Consider the following 17,361-nt stretch of genomic DNA (forward strand, 5'->3'; position numbering starts at 1 on the left):
CTGCACTTTCACACAGCGCGGCCCCGCTCCCGCGAACAGCGTGGAACAGTGTGGTGGAACAGCGGCGAATGGCGCTTGCCGACTCCGACTCACTCTGCAGGGGGCTGGTTCCGCGCTGCGCTCGTCTCGCCCCGTCTCTCTCGCACCCCGACGGCGCGCCCCACGGGTGCGAGAGAGACGGCGCGACGGTGGCACTGTTCGGAGCGAGCCTGTCGCTGGAAACGACGGACGGGGCTCCGGGTTGAGCTTAGCGCGCGTGCGTGTCAGCGTCAGGCCGGCAGGCGTCGGGCACACGCGTGTTGTACCTTTTCTGCGCGCGGACTCGACTCGCCTCGCCGTCAGTCACTGCAGGGCGGGGCGGCAGGGCCTGCACTTGCAACAGCACGGCTCGGCTATACTCCGCGCGCTAGGTACCCGCCCCATGACAGCCCCTGCGCGTGGGGTAGAGACGGACACGCTCATTGCTTTCTCCACTGGACTTTCCTCCCCACGCGCTGCTCTGCGCACTGGAAGTTGGCAGTGCGCGAAGTACGCTCCACTCTATCGATTTTTCTGTTTACGTTGGCTTCGATGCATTTTTTTGCGTGCCTGCGAGTGTGTGTGTGTGTGTGTCGCTGGTGGTGGATGCGCGGCCCGTCTGGGGTGTGTGGCGTGGCGCACGGTCGCTGCCTCGGTCGCTGCCTCGCCAAAGCCTCGGGGGAAACCAAAGGTGCTGCAGCCCGCCGAAGCCCGCCGAAGCCCCAGCCACTATGTCCGGCTTATGTCGTCGCCACCAGCGCGCGTGTGTGTGTGCGTGTGTGTGTGTGTGCGTGTGTGTGTGAGTGTGCGTGTCAGTCTTTTCATCCGTTTTATATTTTTCTTTCGCCATATTTATTTTGTGTGCTCGCAAGAGAAGAGTAACCGGGGGTAGAATGAGGCGAAGCGTATCTGTCTCGGTCTTCTGAAAGGGGGGAAAAAATCATTTTTTAAATCATTTTTTTCACTGTTGTCGAAGCGAAATTGATTAGATCCAACGTAGGTGGAATTAGTACCCTGAGTGTGTGCGCTGCTCGCCTTATCATATCAGCTGGCGGCCGGCTGCCAATAACAGTGTAGGGCGTGGCGGCGCAGCGCGGCGTGGCTGCGAGGAACGCGAGGCGATACCCTCGAGGAGGAGGGGGGGGGGTCCCTGCCTCTAACAAGCCAATTACCACAGGTGGCCGCGTACGTCTTCGATGACGACTTGGCGGGGCGGGGCGGCCGAGTGTGACGCCGCCGTAAGCGCCATAGGCAGTGCCTGCGCGATGCCGCTTCCCCTTCGCCGGCCCTTAGAGCCCTCCAGAGCCACTTTCCCTTTGTCCTGTCCTCTGCTGGTGCTTCTGGTTCCAGCACGCCCTTTTTGATTTTTTTTTTTCGAGTTTGACGCATACGCACAGTCGGCCGGCCCCGGCGCCACAGGCGTGTCCGCAGGGTCGCCCTTTCACTCGTCTGCCTGCCTGGCTGGCTGCCTGCCTGGCTGCCGGCGTGCCGCTACACTACTGTACGGGGTAAACTGGGAAACATGTCCGGAGCACGCGGCCCGCCTGGCCTGCCTGCCCCGGCCGCCCCTCCGTCAAAGACAGCTAAATAAAGATTTTGTGTTAGTGTTGGACCGCCCCTCCCCGTGCGGTGCTGGGCCTGCTCGCCATGCGCGGGCTTAGCCTTGGCCTTCGCGGCCCTCGCGCGCCTCGCGCTCGCGACCCTCCAGATAGCGTTACGCGACACTGCCGCCTTCGTCGCTCTGTCTCTCTCGCACTCGTGGGGCGTCCCCTACAGGTACGAGGGAGACGGGGAACGAGTCTGCTGCTTTGGCCGAGGCTTCGGGCCTCCGGGCAGCCTCCGGGCAGCCTCCGGGCAGCCTCCGGGCAGCCTCCGGGCAGCCTTACGTCACCGCTGTCGCCTTGCCACGTGTCGGGGCGGCCGACGTCGTCGTCGAGGCCCCGGAGCGGTGTAATAACGTGCCGCCCGGTGTCGGGTTGCTTCCTCGCTAACGGCCTTCCGCCCCTGTTTGCTGTTCCAGAGATGAGCGGGTGTTAGCCATGACGCCCTCGGCCACGAGACCGCCGGGCCGCCCCCCGGCCGGCCGGAGCCACGGCAGCCACGGCAGCCACGGGAGTGCGGCCTGGAGGGCGCGGGCGCCGCTGCTCTCCTCTCTGCGCTCCCTGCCCCAGCTCCCCGTCCACCTGGTGGTGGGGCTGTCCCTGCTGCTCTTCGTGCAGCAGCTCGCCGCCCAATCCACCTGTGGACCGGGCCTGTCCACACCTGGAGGTAAGTCTGCCGCCGAAATGGGAGCGTCCTGCCTGGCGTTTGAACCCGAGGTGACGTTGAAATGCGCCACCTGAGGGTGGAGACACCAAGGAAGCTGCTGCTTTTTGTGAAGCTCTGAAACCCAAACTAACGGGTTCCTCTTTTTATGGCTTGTCATTAAATTTTCTATGTTTCTTACCTACTTGCAGAGACAATACCAAAGGGAGATATCATCCTCCAGGAAGGAGAATTGCTGGAATTGTACTGTGTGCTGAACTTGACACATTCATCTACCAAAGGAAGAAATGCGACCCACCTCAGGTTCTATCGGCAGAATATGTCTGTGAGCCCAGAGTATCTGCAGGTGATCAATGAGACGACACTCAAACTGTCTATGCGGCCTAATGTATCCAGCTACATGTACTACTGCAAACTGTCACAGTATAAGACAGCGCAGGAGGAGGTAGTCTGTCTCAATAAAGTGTCAGTGGGATGTGAGTATAGAAAGTAATGATTGTATTGTAAAGTTAATTTTTCTGGCTGGGGACTAATTTTGCTTTTCCTGTACCTTTAGATCCACCTCTGGATGTCAAGGACTTCAATTGTGTATCTCAAAATTGGCAAAACTTGACCTGCAGCTGGGAGAAGAAACCCAATCCCGTGAAAACGAGGTATACAATTTGGTACCGATTGCCTGGAAGAGCAGGAGGAAGGTGAGTTATCACAACATTATTCATTGTTTTGAATCTTGGCTTCTTGATGGGTGTTCTAATGTTAACTCTCTTCTTTTCCCCCCATTTTTAGGACTAAGTATGCGTGTCCAGACGACTCTGATTTACAGAGAGATATGTGTCAATGGGCTGAGAATTCCAACCCTCAATACAGACTACCATACGAGTCATACCTTTTCATGATTGAAGGTGTCAATCACTTAAACAATGCAACTTATCTCCACAAATTCAACCATTATGCAAATGGTAAGAACCTTGTATTAATTTTTTTAACTTATGTCTAAGTAATTTATTTTTGGTAATCTAAACTTTTTTTTTTTTTCTGTTTGTAGTCATCCCTGGAAAGCCTGAGAATTTGAAAGTGATTAACAAAACAGCATACAGTGCACACTTGGAATGGTCTCTTCCGTATCCTATGCCAAACTTCCCACCTGGGCTTGTTCAGAGGATTGAATATTTACCTCAGTGGGAGTCGCGGGAGTCATGGCATAGGGTTGACACAGGAAAACTTGACACCAATGACAACCAACTTAACATTACTTCTCTGAAGTATGCAAACACACTTTATGACATCCGGGTTTATCTTAAATCTGCCAAGGCAAATCCTTATGATGACAAGCTGTGGTCTGCTCCTGCTGCTATAACTGTTAAGACTAAGCCAGATTTACCTGGTGCACCGCCAAGAACAGACATTGGTAGCTTTGAAGTGTACAATCATGTTGACAGTAGAGATGTGTTCATTTACTGGCAAACCATTCCGGATTTCCTCCAGAATGGAGATGACTTTGGTTACAGAATTGTTGATGTTGAAGAAAATGGTGATGTGTAAGTATTTGGTATTCTAATCTTGTGTGTGGTTTTACTTTTGTTAATAATTGAATTTAATTATAATTTTTATTTCCTCTATCAGGTCCAAAAAGTGGGCAACAGAACTCACTAAGAAACATGCCAGGCTCTCAAAAGTAGATCTCAACAAAAGCTTGCACTTCCGCATTTTTTCTGTTAATAAACTGGGACAGTCCGTCAACAGCAGTAAAATTATCATACCCGAGCGTCAGCAAGGTAGGACACCTCAAATTTGTCCTTTGCATTGAGTGTTTTGCCTAGTAATTTGTCTAATGCTGTTTTTTTTTTTTTTTTTTTTTTTTTTTTTGCAGTACCCCCAGGGCCTCTTTCAGTAACCAAAGTCTTCTATGAGAATGGTACTTATGAACTGTCATGGAAGCCTCCTACGACAGAGCAGAACATTCACAGCTATACTATATTTTGGTGTGATAGTATTTATGACCACATGTGCTCTGTAAGTAGATTTTTTTAATTTCTTCTTTTGTTTTTTCAATCTGTGTTTTTGTGAAGCAAATGTGCTTAATGTTTTTTTTTATCCTTTTAGGGATATCTCAATTGGACTCACGTGCCAAGCAACATCACAATGAAGAATATGACCGTGGAAGATGACAAGTCGTATCAGTTTGCTGTGTCTGCTAACACTTACAATGCCAGCAGTGGTATGGTCTGGGCCTCTTGTACAATCCTTTATAACAAACGTAAGTATTCTTGTTGTGTCTGTTTAATGCTTTAAAATGCAGTATATGCTGAGTCATGTTACTGACTTGTCTTTTGTTTAAAATTTACAGCTATCCAGAAGATGAAAAATGTTTGGGTTAAGAGAGTTGGGTCCACATTCATGGAGTTGGTATGGAACCTGGATTGTTTGGACCGTAATGGACTTGTTACTGGTTTCAATGTTTACTATTGCCCAGCTTTGCACAAAGGAACAGAGTGCAAGAGTATGTATTTTCTTCTTGCATATTTTTCTTTAATTTTCTTATTTAGTTTGTATAATTTTTTAAATATTTTGTGACATTTACTATTTTAATTTTTCTTGCAGCTCCCAACCAAAATGTGACTGTCATGGATCCACAGCAAAGCTTCACAAACCTTACAGGATTAAGACCATACACAACATATTCCATTGCTATTGCCGTGATCAGCAGTGGTGGCGAGAGTTTGCCAAGTGATCCGCTTCTTAATGTCACTCTTGAAGCAGGTGAGGTCACATGAACAAAGTTGCTTTATTTGTCATTAGCTGAAGCGAATTTGACTTATCTAATCTTATGTTGTTTCTTATTTTTTCCAGCCCCCTCTCCACCTCAGAATGTTTCTATTGTCAACATTACGAATACAACTGTCACCATCACATGGAACGTCCCAGAGGAAAAGAATGGTGTCATCACAAAGTATGAAGTGCACTATGATGGCAAGGTCATCACCAAGAATAATGACAACCAGAAAAAGCAGGAGGTTAGTATTCTTCTTTGAGTAATTGCTTTTTTATATCTCATGATTTCCATATCTGTATCAGCTCTGAATCTAACTCTTTTGTGTTTGTTTCAGCTTGTTTTGGAGAACCTCACAAGTTACTACAACTACAGTATAAGCGTGGCTGCCTGCACATTTGTGTGTTCTGACATGTCTCCACCACTTCTTGCCGAAACAAAGATAGGAGGTAACGAAACCCATAAATTTTTCTTTCCTGTTTTTATTTGCATGAATGTTTGAGAGTCATCATGTGCTAACACCGTACTTCTTTTCAGAACCTGGTATTGTGAATGCTCCCAATGTTCAATTCTTGAACCAGTCTCTCCTTTTGGTTACGTGGGATCACCCTGCTCGTCCTTCTGGCCTTCTGGACTATTATGAAGTTAACATTACTCACCCAGGTGGAGATAACACTAGCAGTGAGATTCGAGAGACTCTGAGTAAGGAATTTAGGTTTTCTAATGATATGATAGTCCTCCCCCTGTCATTGAGTGTATTTACTTACGTGATATTCCTTCTCTCTTCACAGACACTTCAGTGCAGGTACGCATTGATGGGTGCAGTGAACGGCTGAATGAGCCTTATTCCTTCACCGTACGCGCTGTGAATGTAGACCCCAACAACCCTCGCAACAAGTACAGGGGGAAATGGAGTAGTCCTGGTGAAGGAAGCTGTTACACGAATGGTAGGTCGAGTCAGGTCCTCACTTGCACATTTTTCTATATTAAGTTTGTTTGTCTAATTTTTGTTTCTATGTGCTGTTTCAGATCTTCCTCAAGTCCTGAAGATAACCATTTATGTACTTATGATATCGGTGTGTATGGTGATCAGTTGCATTCTCATTTGTTTGGGTCGGCGGCTGTGGTACAAATGCAAGGATATGCGTGATGTGGAAGTCAAGTTACCCCCTGGCATTGTCCTTCCCCTGGTAAGTGACTCATTATATTTTTATAAGATCCCTATTCCCTGTTTAAATAACTGTTAAATTTAATCTGTTATTGTTTGTTTGCCTATTCAGGAACCGGAACGAGATCAGGATTTCAAGATGCATCCGTGGGGCAATCACAACCATGACAGCAAACCACCTCATGGTCTCTGCCCAGCAGCTGATGAAGAGGTAACAGCTATTTCTTTTTGTCTTTCAAATTTACTGCCTAACTGCTTATGTGGTTACTGACGACGATTACTTTCTCAGCGCCTTCTCCAGCAAAAGGATGATCACCACCATGACCGGAATTTAAGCGGTGACAGCAGTGGTTGCAGTTCGGGGCATGAGAGTGTCTCTTCTTCTGCCACGTCTGGCACTCACATCTCTTCGGACTCTGGAACTGAAGTTGACAGGGTGCGTCCGCATAAAATGCTCACCACTGCAGAGGTTAAACTCCTAGGTAGAATGCCACTAACGTCTTTCCTTTGCCGCTGTGCATTCCAGAACGAGCCGGGCTTTGGCGACCCGTCCTGGGAGGCGGCCTCGGACTCCGGCTCCATGGGCCACGGCGGCCACGGCGGCCAGCGCCAGGGCCAGGTGGCCAAGTGCCCCATCTGGGACGAGCCCTACCCGTGCGGCAACTCGGGCGGCAGCAACTCCGGCTCCAGCAAGGGCGCTGCGAGCGTGAGCGTTGCCCACGCCGGCAAGAGCGACGTCCGCAGCACGCCCAACCTGACGGAGCTGGAGCCGGGGTACACTGTGCTGAGCCTCACCAGCTGGCCCTCGTCCGCCAGCATCCCGGAGCGCGTCGACAAGAAGGTGCCGCAGTCGTGCGGCTACGTGCCGCTGGAGACGGCGCAGGCCCTGCCCATGCCCACCATGGTCCCGGTGCCCGCGCCGGCCGGGCTGCCCGAGCAGGCCAAGCAAGCCAAGCAGGCCATGGGGCAGAGCAACGGCTACGTGGCGCACCCGCCCACGTCGCTGATGTGGGCGCCGCAGCCCCAGCCGGTCACCCCCACCGCCAAGGGGTACGTCAAGACGGGCACGGGGGCGGCGCCGGCGAGCGTGGCCCCCGCCTCCTCCAAGGAGGCCTTCACGCCCGAGTGCGAGGGCAGCTGGGAGGAGCCCTTCCAGCGGCTGGGGCAGCAGCAGCAGCAGGCCGGCGGCTACGTCAAGGCCGGCGTCCAGGAGTGTGTGGGGATGAGGCCTAGTCGGACAGAACCTGCCCTGAGCGCGAACGCGGCGAACGCGGCGAACGCGGGGGGCTACGTGGTGACGGGGACGGCGGGCGCGGCCGTGCCGAGGCACAAGCCCCACAAGGCGCCGCCCGCCACGGCCTCGCCGGGCGCGCAGACGGCGCCCACGCCGCAGACGGTGGACATGCTGAAGCAGGCGCAGGCCGGCGTGGCGCCGCACGAGTACGTGCTGACGGGGGAGCGCGAGGTGGCGAGGAACGCCCCAAACGCCCCGCTCGTGGTGCTGGACCCCGTGCCGCCCAAGGCGTACTGCCGGGTGAGCGACAGAGACAGAGACTCGGTGGCCGTCACTCGGCCGGTGCCCAAGGCCCTGCCCGTGGCCATGCCCGTGGTGATGGCGGCGTCCTCGGGGTACGTGCCGCATAGACATCTGGAGGCGCATAGCGCCAAGGCGCCCAGTGTGGTGGAGTAGTTAGTCTGTGATTCTAGTGCCGCGACCGCCATGCCGCCGTGGACTAACTTGTTGGCCCAGTCCGTGTCGTTCGACTGGTTTGTGATCTGTGATTTCAAGTGAGTGGTGACGTGCCCCTGCTGCCTCCTCCCTCCTCCTCCGCGCTGCCTGTTTTGCTCCTTCTATTGTTTACCTGCTGTGCACTTTGCGCTCTAAGAAATTCCTGCAACGCTGAACTGGCTGTACTGTATCATCGAGCTCATACGACTATTGCTAAAAGGCCAGACCTGCTTTGAAGCTCATTCCTAGTTCCTGATATGCACCACTTACGTGTATAAAATGTTATTGATGTAAGTAAATGTTTCTGTTGATACTGTATGTCTTTATGTAACACAATTGTATAAATTTAATGTAACCGTTACTAATTGTGATGTTATAGTGCCACATGTTCTGAGGATTGAAATGAGCAGTATCAGTGAGGATCAGTTCATATCCACGAACCGGTTTTTATTTATACCAGTGATAAGTGTACATTTTTAATTTATAATTTAACGGATCTGTACCTGAAACTTTTACAGATAATTTTTAGTTTAAGGAACTATTGGTACTCCCAGACGATTTTAGATGTTATTTGTTTGTTTTGTACACAGCTATTGTATGTGAGGTTGTTTTGCAATTTTGTACATTTATTTTTTTGACTGCAAAAGTATGTGCCATTTTCTGTTGCTATTGTTCATGCAAGTAAGTCCATTAGTTCCTTCCAGTCATTTTGTTTTCTTTTGTGAAGAAATGAATCTCATCTTTGCATGTGTGAAAATTTATGGCCAATTAGGGTGTTGTGTAGCTTCTTTCCTCTTTGGCATTACTGCTGAAGCAATTTCAAGCATGGTGCTACTTGACTTAGAGATACAACATTCTATCAAGGTTTTCAGATTAGAAAAATGAAAACTTTCAAATTATGCATAGTTCTGTCTTATAAACCCATATGAGTGTTGCTTGTTTTAATCAACTGTATTGTGCTTTACAGTGTTGTGCTTATTAAGTGTTGTCCCCAGTTTTCAATGTAAATTTACTTTTTACAGTTTTATGAGCTGATTCTGTTAGGGGTCAGTCTGTTTAATTTCACATTCAAATGTACCATGCACCACCCTGTACATTGAATATTTACATGGGTCTTTGATTAGGTCTTAGGATTACATCAGTCAAATTTAGGTGTGCATTTTCTTTGACTTCTAAATGTTAAATGTTCTCTATCTTTTATATAAACAAATTTATTCCAAAAGACAAATCTATGACTATACCAGTCTTTTATGAGGTGGCGTTTTGTGGATAAAGTTTAAAAAATATATTTACCAAACTGTATTTTATGTCAATTTGGAATTCTCCTCTCTTGTGTATTGGACCACTATTGTTTGCTCATATGTAGATTGCTCGTAAATTTTCTTCATATATTCAGACCTCTTTAAGTGTATTGTGTGTTAAATGTTGTGATTGGTCAGTGTGTGATTCTAGAATGGGATCCAAAAGTTTTTATGGGTATTATAGGGTAATTCTCAAATTTTCATTGTGATCTCTCTGAGCTATTTTTTCTGTTCTTTAAATGTATATTTTTAAATAAATATTCCAAATTTAACTTGTAATGGGGTTTCCATATTCTTAATGGTCATTGAGACTAAGCCTAAATTATGTTTCATGTCACTTGATGGTTTTCAAACTCTCTTTACTTAATTAACTTTGAAGTCACATTCTTTATAAATGTTTACCTCTTTGCACCGTCCTTCACTTTCTAGACCATTTGCTAGCCCTCTTTGACATTAATAAGGGTTCAGCAGTATTACTGGCTATGTCTCTTTTCAAAGATTTAAGAGCATTTGTTTTGACCCAGTGATCAGAATTATGGATGTATGCAATTTTGTCTTGAAGACAAAGTGTAACTTTTAGAGTTGGATTCTTAAATTTATCACAATAGTTGTCCAATACCTCTGTTTCATGTAATTCTATGTGCTGTTTATGTTAAATGTAAACTAGGCATGATATATCAATATGTGGTCTTAGCACATTCAAATTGGTAGGGTTCTTTAATGTTCCATTAATTTTACTTTGTCTCAACATTCATCTTAAAAGATATCTCTTTCATCTGGATAACTTTTGTTTTGTGAATTGTGTACTTGCACTATGACACAGTGCCCATGATTACTCATGCTGAAAATAGATTCAATTATATGCAAAGTCTTGCTCTTGTTGGGGTTTGTTTGGGCACCCCAAGTCTTAAAGTTTTGAATGAAGATATTAAATTTTTATGGTATTTATGTGATATGTGACATTGTTCTGGATTTACTTACAATGAAGGAAGGAGTCCTATTGTGAACGTACTGCAAACATAAATGTTTATAAATAGGCAATTTATTTTCTGTTCCTGTTGAATTGCAGATAATGTATCTAATTGTCAGGCTACTTCCACAAATAGTCCTGTTTTGTTATATCTTGTGAGTTGTTTTTGTTTTTAATATGTTTGTATTTCACGTTCATTAATTTTTTTCATTTAATGTGTTGTGGAGAATTGTGTTACAAGTCAAGCTGTGCCGTTTTATCGTGACCAAATGCTGTGATGTCACAGTGTTTGTGTGGATTAAATATTTTCATTGGGACAGGCACCCAGTCCTGGGCCTCTATCCTAATGACAAACATTTAAGTAGACCAGCTGATATTAATTTGCCGACTGATTAATGTAAAACTCTACAGGTGTCCTATGTGTGTTTCTTGGTTCGGCCAAAATATGTTATAGTTAATTGAAATGATAAATGTTTAAAGTTGTGGAAGGAGCCAGGACCAATGATATGCATGTGTAAAATAACTCATGTACATAAGTGTATAAAATTAAAATAAATAAATTCTATCAAGATACATGAAACTGGCTTTCGCTTTTTTAACCCATCACTTCACACTACATCCAGATAGTGAATCTTCAAAAGAGCATGAGTCGCTTTTCCGCCAGCGTATGAGAGTGACAGAGATGGATCTAGGCGAGCGCACCAGCCGCACAGAGTGACACATGGTCTGCACAGCATCCAGAACCGAAGCCAGGACGTCGACGAGATAACGAGGACACACTCTCAAACTCACACAAAGGCACTCTCGCAGGCAGAGGCACGAAGCGAATAGTCTGTCACTCGACTCAACTTCTCACGTATCAAAAGGAGAGATTGCCACACGCCACACGAGATTGTCTCGTGGAGGGTGGACCGCGGTGGCCCGCGGGCCGCTGCTGGGTTTGAACGGTTTGAACCGCAAGACGCACGACGCTCTGGAATTTCCCTCGCCCACCAAACACGAGGGCATTTGCTGAAACCCTGTAGGGTATTCAGTGTTTGTTCCCCGACTGATGGTGCGAGAGAGCGGGAGAGAGATAGCACCGCGCGACGGGGATGACGAGGACCAGAGACACCGATCAGACGTGCGTTGCTGCTAAACCGGCACCAGGCACCGCGCGTACCGAGCCATGAGCCATGGGGAGATAGGCGCGATGGCGGAAGAGGGGGGGGGGACTGTGACTGGTTTGGTGGAAAATTAAAGGGAACGAGACAAAAAGAGGGGGGTACATGGAGCTCACACGCGGGGCACTACTGCGGCGGCATACACACACACACACACTCCGGCAGGCCAGGACCCCGTCAGGACTCAGAGGCCCCCGGGCGACAGTGCGTGGTCTCGAGGTCGCCGACGAGCACCGCGCCGAGGACCGCGACGACGGCCCGGTCCGGCCGGAGGCCGTGTATCGCATCCGACCGCCGCTGACTAGTGCATTACTCCGTTCGTATCAACTGCAGACGGCTCGGCCTGCTCGCCGAAGTGGCGGAAGCGAGGCCTGCACCCTGGGCCTGGACCCTGGGGCAACATGGGGGCAACATGGGGGCCGGATACCACCACGGCCTGGAATCTGGAATAACAGTCTCGAGATAGTCGGCAAGTCGCGCCGTCGCGCCGCGTGTCAAGGGAGTGGCGGCCCCGCGTCACTGTACGGAGAAAGGGGAAGGACTCGCTGTGCAACAAGGAGCGGAAGAAGAAGGAGGAGAAGGAGCGACTCCCCGCCCCCCTCCTCGCCCCGCCAGCCCCGCCAGCCCCGCCAGCCCGGCATGAATGGTAAGTATTTGTTACGATAACAAGGGCAACCGCGTGGGCAGTGTGGGCACGCCGCGGAGCCGCGACAGTGCAGCCAAGTGCGCTGGAGCTGCATGCTGCATGCTGCATGCTGCACGCCGCTTGCCGCCTTCTGGTGCTTGCTCGCTGTGGAGTGGAGAACCCTACCCGAGCCTCGCCGCGGAACACTGCGGACTGGCACTCCACTTATCGGGCCGGGCCTTGCCAAAGTCGCGAAAGGCCGCGGCCCGCAGTGTGCAGTCCTGTGTCGATAAGGGCGAGGAAGGCCGCCGCGCGCCTCGCGGTTCGGCGCTGCCCGGCTGTGTTGACAAGGGGCGGGAAGGGAAGTCGTCGACATGACGATTCAGGTGAGGGGCAGGGCACGACTTGGACGGGGTGATCCCGACGAGGCTTGCTCTGACATTCTGGAATTGTGCTTTGAGTTTGGCGCGCTGTGGTTGCAGGTGATGGCCGGGTTCGCGTACAGGGGCGCTGGTGCGGCTGATGCGCTGACCGCGGAGCTGGGCGAGCTGCCCCCGGTGCTGGGACTGCTGGGCGCCCCTGCCGCCGTGCCGGTCCCGGGCCCCGGCACCCCCAGCCCCAACATGTACGGCGCGACGGAGGCCTCCATGTGCTGGGGCGCGTTCTCCAAGGCCGGGCCGCCGCTGCTGCTGGCCCACGACGCCGACCTCAGCCCCGGCGTCCCCGCCATCCCCCTCAGCCCCGCCCAGGTTGGCTGCCAGTTTTGGTCCGACTCGTACAGTTCGATAGGTAGGGTGCGGCTGCGGTGCTGCGGTTCGGACCCCACCGAAGGCGTCCTTTTCACTTGGGGGTCGACCGTGAAGACGGCTCACTTGACAGTGGCGCGCGCTGCCGACAGACTCGTCGTCGCCGTGGGTGGAGGAGTTCCCGGAGCTGGACAAGGACCTGGACTTCCTGCTGGAGGGCGACGCGGACTCGACGCACTTGGCGCTGCCCGAGCGCACCGCGCTGTGCACCGAGTTCTGCGACGGCTTCCTGAGGGAGAGCGCCGAGCAGCTCATGTATGCCCCGCTGGTGGTGCTCGGCGTGGACCTCCCCGCCCTCGCCAGCCACTACCCCTGCGGTAAGCCGGTCCACCCGCCAAATCCGCATTTTATTTCCAACTCCTCGTGACCTTTGATTCTGCCGACGCAGCGCCGTCGACGCACTACCGGTCGCCGTGGTCGCAACCCCCGCCGCCCAGCTCGGTGGACTCCGCGGCGTCACGGCCGTCACCCTGCTCGCCAGCAAGACCGCCGCCAGCGCCCACACCGGCCGGTTCGTCGACGCACTCGCCGAGTCCGCGGCCCGGACGGCCCGGACGGCAGCGGGCCGAGCGGACCGCCCACCGCTCCACCGAGGCCGCGCTCGCCCTGGCGGCGCACGACTACAGCAAATCGGTTAGCACCGCGAAACGCAAATTTGAGTCTGGGGCGGGAATCGAACCGAGGACTGGTACACTGACGGTTGCTGTTGAAGGCCAAGGCGTCGTCGTCGAGCCCCTGGCTGCCCGAGCTGGCCGAGCTGGCCGCCGCGGACGACAAGGTGTTCGCGTGCCCGTTCGCGGGCTGCGGCAAGCTGTACGCCAAGTCGTCGCACCTCAAGGCGCACCTGCGGCGCCACACCGGCGAGAAGCCCTTCGCCTGCACCTGGCCGGGCTGCGGCTGGCGGTTCTCGCGTTCCGACGAGCTGGCCCGCCACCGGCGCTCGCACTCCGGCGTCAAGCCCTACCAGTGCAAGGTAGTGTAGTACGTCCTTGCCGTCCGTGCGTCCAAACGGAAGCCGCGTTCAATTAGCCCTGTGACGGGGCGGGGCGGGGCGGCCTGTGACGACCAGGGAGCAATCAAGGGAGCGGCACTGAACTGAGACTCCGCGCAAGCGTGAACCGCGTTCAATTAGCCCTGTGACCGGGCTGTGCCGAGAGGGCTGTGCCGACTGGAGAGCAATCAAGGGACACTCTACACTGGGAGACCCCGCGAAGCGTGTCACGTGTCACTTTGGCCCCACGTTGCCCAACCTAACCTAACCTAACTTAACCTAACCTGACCTAACTCGGACGACGGTTGTCTTGTTTCAGATCTGCGAGAAGCGGTTCGCGCGTTCCGACCACCTCGCCAAGCACCTCAAGGTGCACCGGCGGCACCGGTGGCTGCAGGAGCGGCGCGGCGCCCCGGCGTCGGGGCCGCGGGGGCAGGGCGGCGCCAAGCCCAACGCCGCCCACACCGCCACCCGCCGCCAGTGAGCGGACAAGTGCCCGACAAAGTCATTGTTCAAGGACAAATTATTCAATTTTATTTTTGTACAGACTAAAGAAAGACGAGGCTGGCCTCTGTCAATCAAGCTCGGCAGTCGTCTTCTCGTATTATTTTTGTAATTTTATAAAGTGTGATGAGTTTCTCGCCGATGCTGTCTCCACTGTCTCAAAGCAGGCGAAGAGAGGGGGGGATGCTTTCAATTAACAAGACCACCCCCGAACTCACCGGTCCGCAACTTTAGGTGAAACGTGAAACAGTGGTGTGACCTGCGACGGGCCCGGTGTGTCCACTGTGTGTCGCGCCCCCTATGACGATCTGATTGGCACGCCTCCGTCCCGTGACGTCACCGCCTTTGCTTTGCATTCGCGAGCACGTCCCCGACGTGACGTTGCACGGCACGGTGGGGCACGGCGGCCCCGGGGTGCGCCCGGAGACTGCATCCGGCGCGACGACAAACGCATCAGCATCAACATGGGGGAGGGGAGGGGAGGGGGAGGGGGGCAGGAAGGGCTTTTCGAACGCAACCCTCGCCTCCGCCCATGCAGGCCTGGAGCTGTTACGCATGTGCTATGTCGGCTTGTACCTACGCATTCGCAGGCTGGGAAAAAAGGCACGAGGCACTAATGATGACCGTAGTTTCAGCTTACTGGCTGACGCGTGGAAAAGTTGGACGCTTGCAGCGTGGCGGCAGTCCGGCGAGAATGTTCCCTGGAGGCTGTCTGGAAGGGTGGTGGAGGAGCAGTGGGGGTTCCTGGAAGCCTCAGGAGGCGTTGTGGAACGGGCGGAAGATGATTCGCAATTCCTGCAAAAGTCTCTAAAGTCCGGGAATATTCTCGCTGCGGGTGGGGGACTCTTGATGCTGCACGCTGAAGACGCGGCGGCGCTACCCCTCGCCTCGACGGCGTCGCCTCGCGCGGGGTATCGCCGGCAGCCAGTTTGGCCTGGAGCGCCTGGAGCGAGCCGGCGCGGTATTTCATTACGGGACACGCGCCGTCCCGTCCGCGAGGCAGCGTCACGCCGCGCGCCTCGCCGCGCCTTTCGGCCCTCCACCCTCGCCCTCCGCCCTCCACACGCAGCCCTTTGATGATGGATTGGCCGCGTCGCCCCGTCCCTTCCGGTGCACCCCCGGGGCAGCCAGCAGCTCCAGCGGCTCCAGCGGCTCCAGCAGGGGGCGTCCGAAGCACCCCGGAGCGTCCAGGCCGTCCAGGCGGCGGCGCGCACGGGCGGGGCGTCCAGGCGGCCGAAAGGGCACGCTCCCTGCTCGGCGCTCCCTCGCACGCAGCCAGGATTAACAAGTCGTAAATCCCGGGGCGCCGCGACGCCCTTCCGCCCGGCGGAGGCCCTGGGTGTCCCGGCCCTCCCGGCCCTCCCGGCGCGCAGTCCGTCCGGCGTCCGGCCCTGCAAAAAGCCCTCCGTGAGTGCCGGGGAAGGAAAGGGAAGGGAAGGCCACGGCTGAAGCGACGCTCCTCGAGGGACGTGCCGGTCCCGGACAGCTGGCGGGGCGCGGCGCTGCGGAGATGGCCGGTCCGCCATCCAGCCTTCCAGCCCGCGGCCCCTCGCCGCCTTCGCCGCCTTCGAGGCGCCCTCGGACGCCACGGCCGCCACTATAAAACAAGGCAGTTACGCCGCGACAGCCCTGCAGCCTTTGCAGCCCTTGCTGAGCGCGGCAACGCGGCTCGCTGGGGCTGCCCGTCCACGCCGTGGCGGAGGCGGAGAGGCGCTCGCCGCGCTCGCCGCTCCCCCGGGGCTCTCTAGGCGCCGCCATCGGCGGCGTTATTAAACGACGACCCGCTAGGGGCTGCCCCGCCGTCACGCTAAATCCGAACGGCGCCTCGTCGCTCTGCCTCTCTCGCACCCCTACGGTTGCCCCGCGAGTGCGAGAGGGACAGAGCGACGAAAGCTCCGTTCGTCCCCCAGCGGCCCAACGGCCTCGGCTCAACGGCTCGGCGAGGGCAGAGGTGGCGGGGCGGCCACGACGGCGTCGCCTGGCGGACCGTTCGGTAAAGGCTTTTCTTCAGGGGATCGTCCGGGAGCGCGGTGCCGTTGCCTTGCGGGATGCGCAGTGCGGTTTGCAGACTTGCCGTCGTCGCTACCCCACGCGCGAGGTGCACCCCGCCAGGCCGGGGTGAGAAGTCTCTCGAGCGCGGGGTAGCGGTGGTACCCGCCGCGGGGTAGGGCCGACGCTGCGGCGCGAGGCGGCCGTGGTGTCGTGGGGTATCGCCGCCCCCCCCCTCCCCGCTGCGGAATCACCACTGCAGGGCGATAGACACGAAGTGACGTCCGTCAAGCGCGTCAAGCACCCCGAAAAGGCGCTTCGGAACGCAACCGTCCCTCAATTCGCATTTCGGAGCGCGGTGGCGTGGCGCGGCGTGGCACGACGGGGACGTGTGTCGGCCAGTGCCGGCCTGCGCCCGGCCGTGCGGCGGGCAGCTCAAGGACAGCGCTGTCCACGGCAGGCTGAGTCCGAACCGCGCCTCGTCGCTCTGTCTCTCTCGCACTCGCGAGGCGTCCCGGAGGGGTGCGACAGAGACAGAGCGACGAGGCGCCGGGCCGTGCTGGACGGTCCTCCGGGATTTATATCGCAGTGGTCAGGCTAAACAGGGGTGGACCGGACTCGGGCCGGGCCCCAGCCGCCACTATCCGGCCGGCACCTCATCTTAATTTCAATGCCGCCCTGGTCCACCCTGGTCCAGCCTGGTCCTGGACGCGCTGCACTGCGAAGCACTGCCAAAGCGCCGACCAGCGTCCCACCCCACCACGGCAGCGCAGACGCCGCCGCTGTCGAGATTTCCTTCCGAATACATTATGACACGCGAGCTCCCCGTAAAACCCCATTTTGTTCATTCTGTCCGTTGTTCCTGTTCCGTTTTTCCCCACGGAGGTTTCCATGAGGATGCTGCACCGACGCGGCTCGCAGTGGCGGGGCAGGGCCGCCCTGCCCGACTATGCGGCGTGGCGGCGGCGGTAGTTCGAACGTCGAACAGCAAATATTTTGGCGCGCCGAACAAGCGGCGGCAGGGCCGGGCAGGGCCGGGCAGGGCCGGGCAGGGCCATGCCA

At 54.5% G+C, this 17,361-nt stretch overlaps 2 protein-coding genes across 3 annotated transcripts in view; both read left to right on the top strand.

Annotated features, from left to right (window-relative positions):
- LOC117651632 (cytokine receptor) overlaps positions 1-10,790 on the top strand; it is a 43,060-nt gene extending 32,270 nt beyond the window's left edge. For both annotated transcript variants that reach the window (XM_034395813.1, XM_034395814.1), the window contains 18 exons: positions 2,039-2,286; positions 2,475-2,759; positions 2,840-2,978; positions 3,070-3,242; positions 3,329-3,821; positions 3,907-4,058; positions 4,154-4,296; positions 4,387-4,540; positions 4,631-4,783; positions 4,885-5,043; positions 5,134-5,297; positions 5,391-5,502; positions 5,591-5,755; positions 5,845-6,000; positions 6,083-6,243; positions 6,334-6,432; positions 6,511-6,657; positions 6,748-10,790. In XM_034395813.1, the coding sequence (XP_034251704.1) occupies positions 2,058-2,286; positions 2,475-2,759; positions 2,840-2,978; positions 3,070-3,242; positions 3,329-3,821; positions 3,907-4,058; positions 4,154-4,296; positions 4,387-4,540; positions 4,631-4,783; positions 4,885-5,043; positions 5,134-5,297; positions 5,391-5,502; positions 5,591-5,755; positions 5,845-6,000; positions 6,083-6,243; positions 6,334-6,432; positions 6,511-6,657; positions 6,748-7,911 (4,248 nt within the window). In that variant the 5' untranslated portion in view covers positions 2,039-2,057 and the 3' untranslated portion in view covers positions 7,912-10,790. The remainder of the gene's footprint in view (positions 1-2,038; positions 2,287-2,474; positions 2,760-2,839; positions 2,979-3,069; positions 3,243-3,328; positions 3,822-3,906; positions 4,059-4,153; positions 4,297-4,386; positions 4,541-4,630; positions 4,784-4,884; positions 5,044-5,133; positions 5,298-5,390; positions 5,503-5,590; positions 5,756-5,844; positions 6,001-6,082; positions 6,244-6,333; positions 6,433-6,510; positions 6,658-6,747) is intronic.
- A 1,295-nt stretch (positions 10,791-12,085) lies between these two features.
- Positions 12,086-17,361, top strand: part of LOC117651966 (Krueppel-like factor 5) — a 50,646-nt gene continuing 45,370 nt past the window's right edge. The window contains exons 1-6 of the mRNA XM_034396593.1: positions 12,086-12,395; positions 12,492-12,798; positions 12,908-13,132; positions 13,204-13,448; positions 13,528-13,788; positions 14,126-14,223. Coding sequence (XP_034252484.1) covers positions 12,384-12,395; positions 12,492-12,798; positions 12,908-13,132; positions 13,204-13,448; positions 13,528-13,788; positions 14,126-14,223 — 1,148 coding nt within the window. The 5' untranslated portion in view covers positions 12,086-12,383. The remainder of the gene's footprint in view (positions 12,396-12,491; positions 12,799-12,907; positions 13,133-13,203; positions 13,449-13,527; positions 13,789-14,125; positions 14,224-17,361) is intronic.

Source organism: Thrips palmi, unplaced genomic scaffold (assembly GCF_012932325.1).
Source record: "Thrips palmi isolate BJ-2018 unplaced genomic scaffold, TpBJ-2018v1 HiC_scaffold_6, whole genome shotgun sequence".
Lineage (NCBI taxonomy): Eukaryota > Metazoa > Arthropoda > Insecta > Thysanoptera > Thripidae > Thrips > Thrips palmi.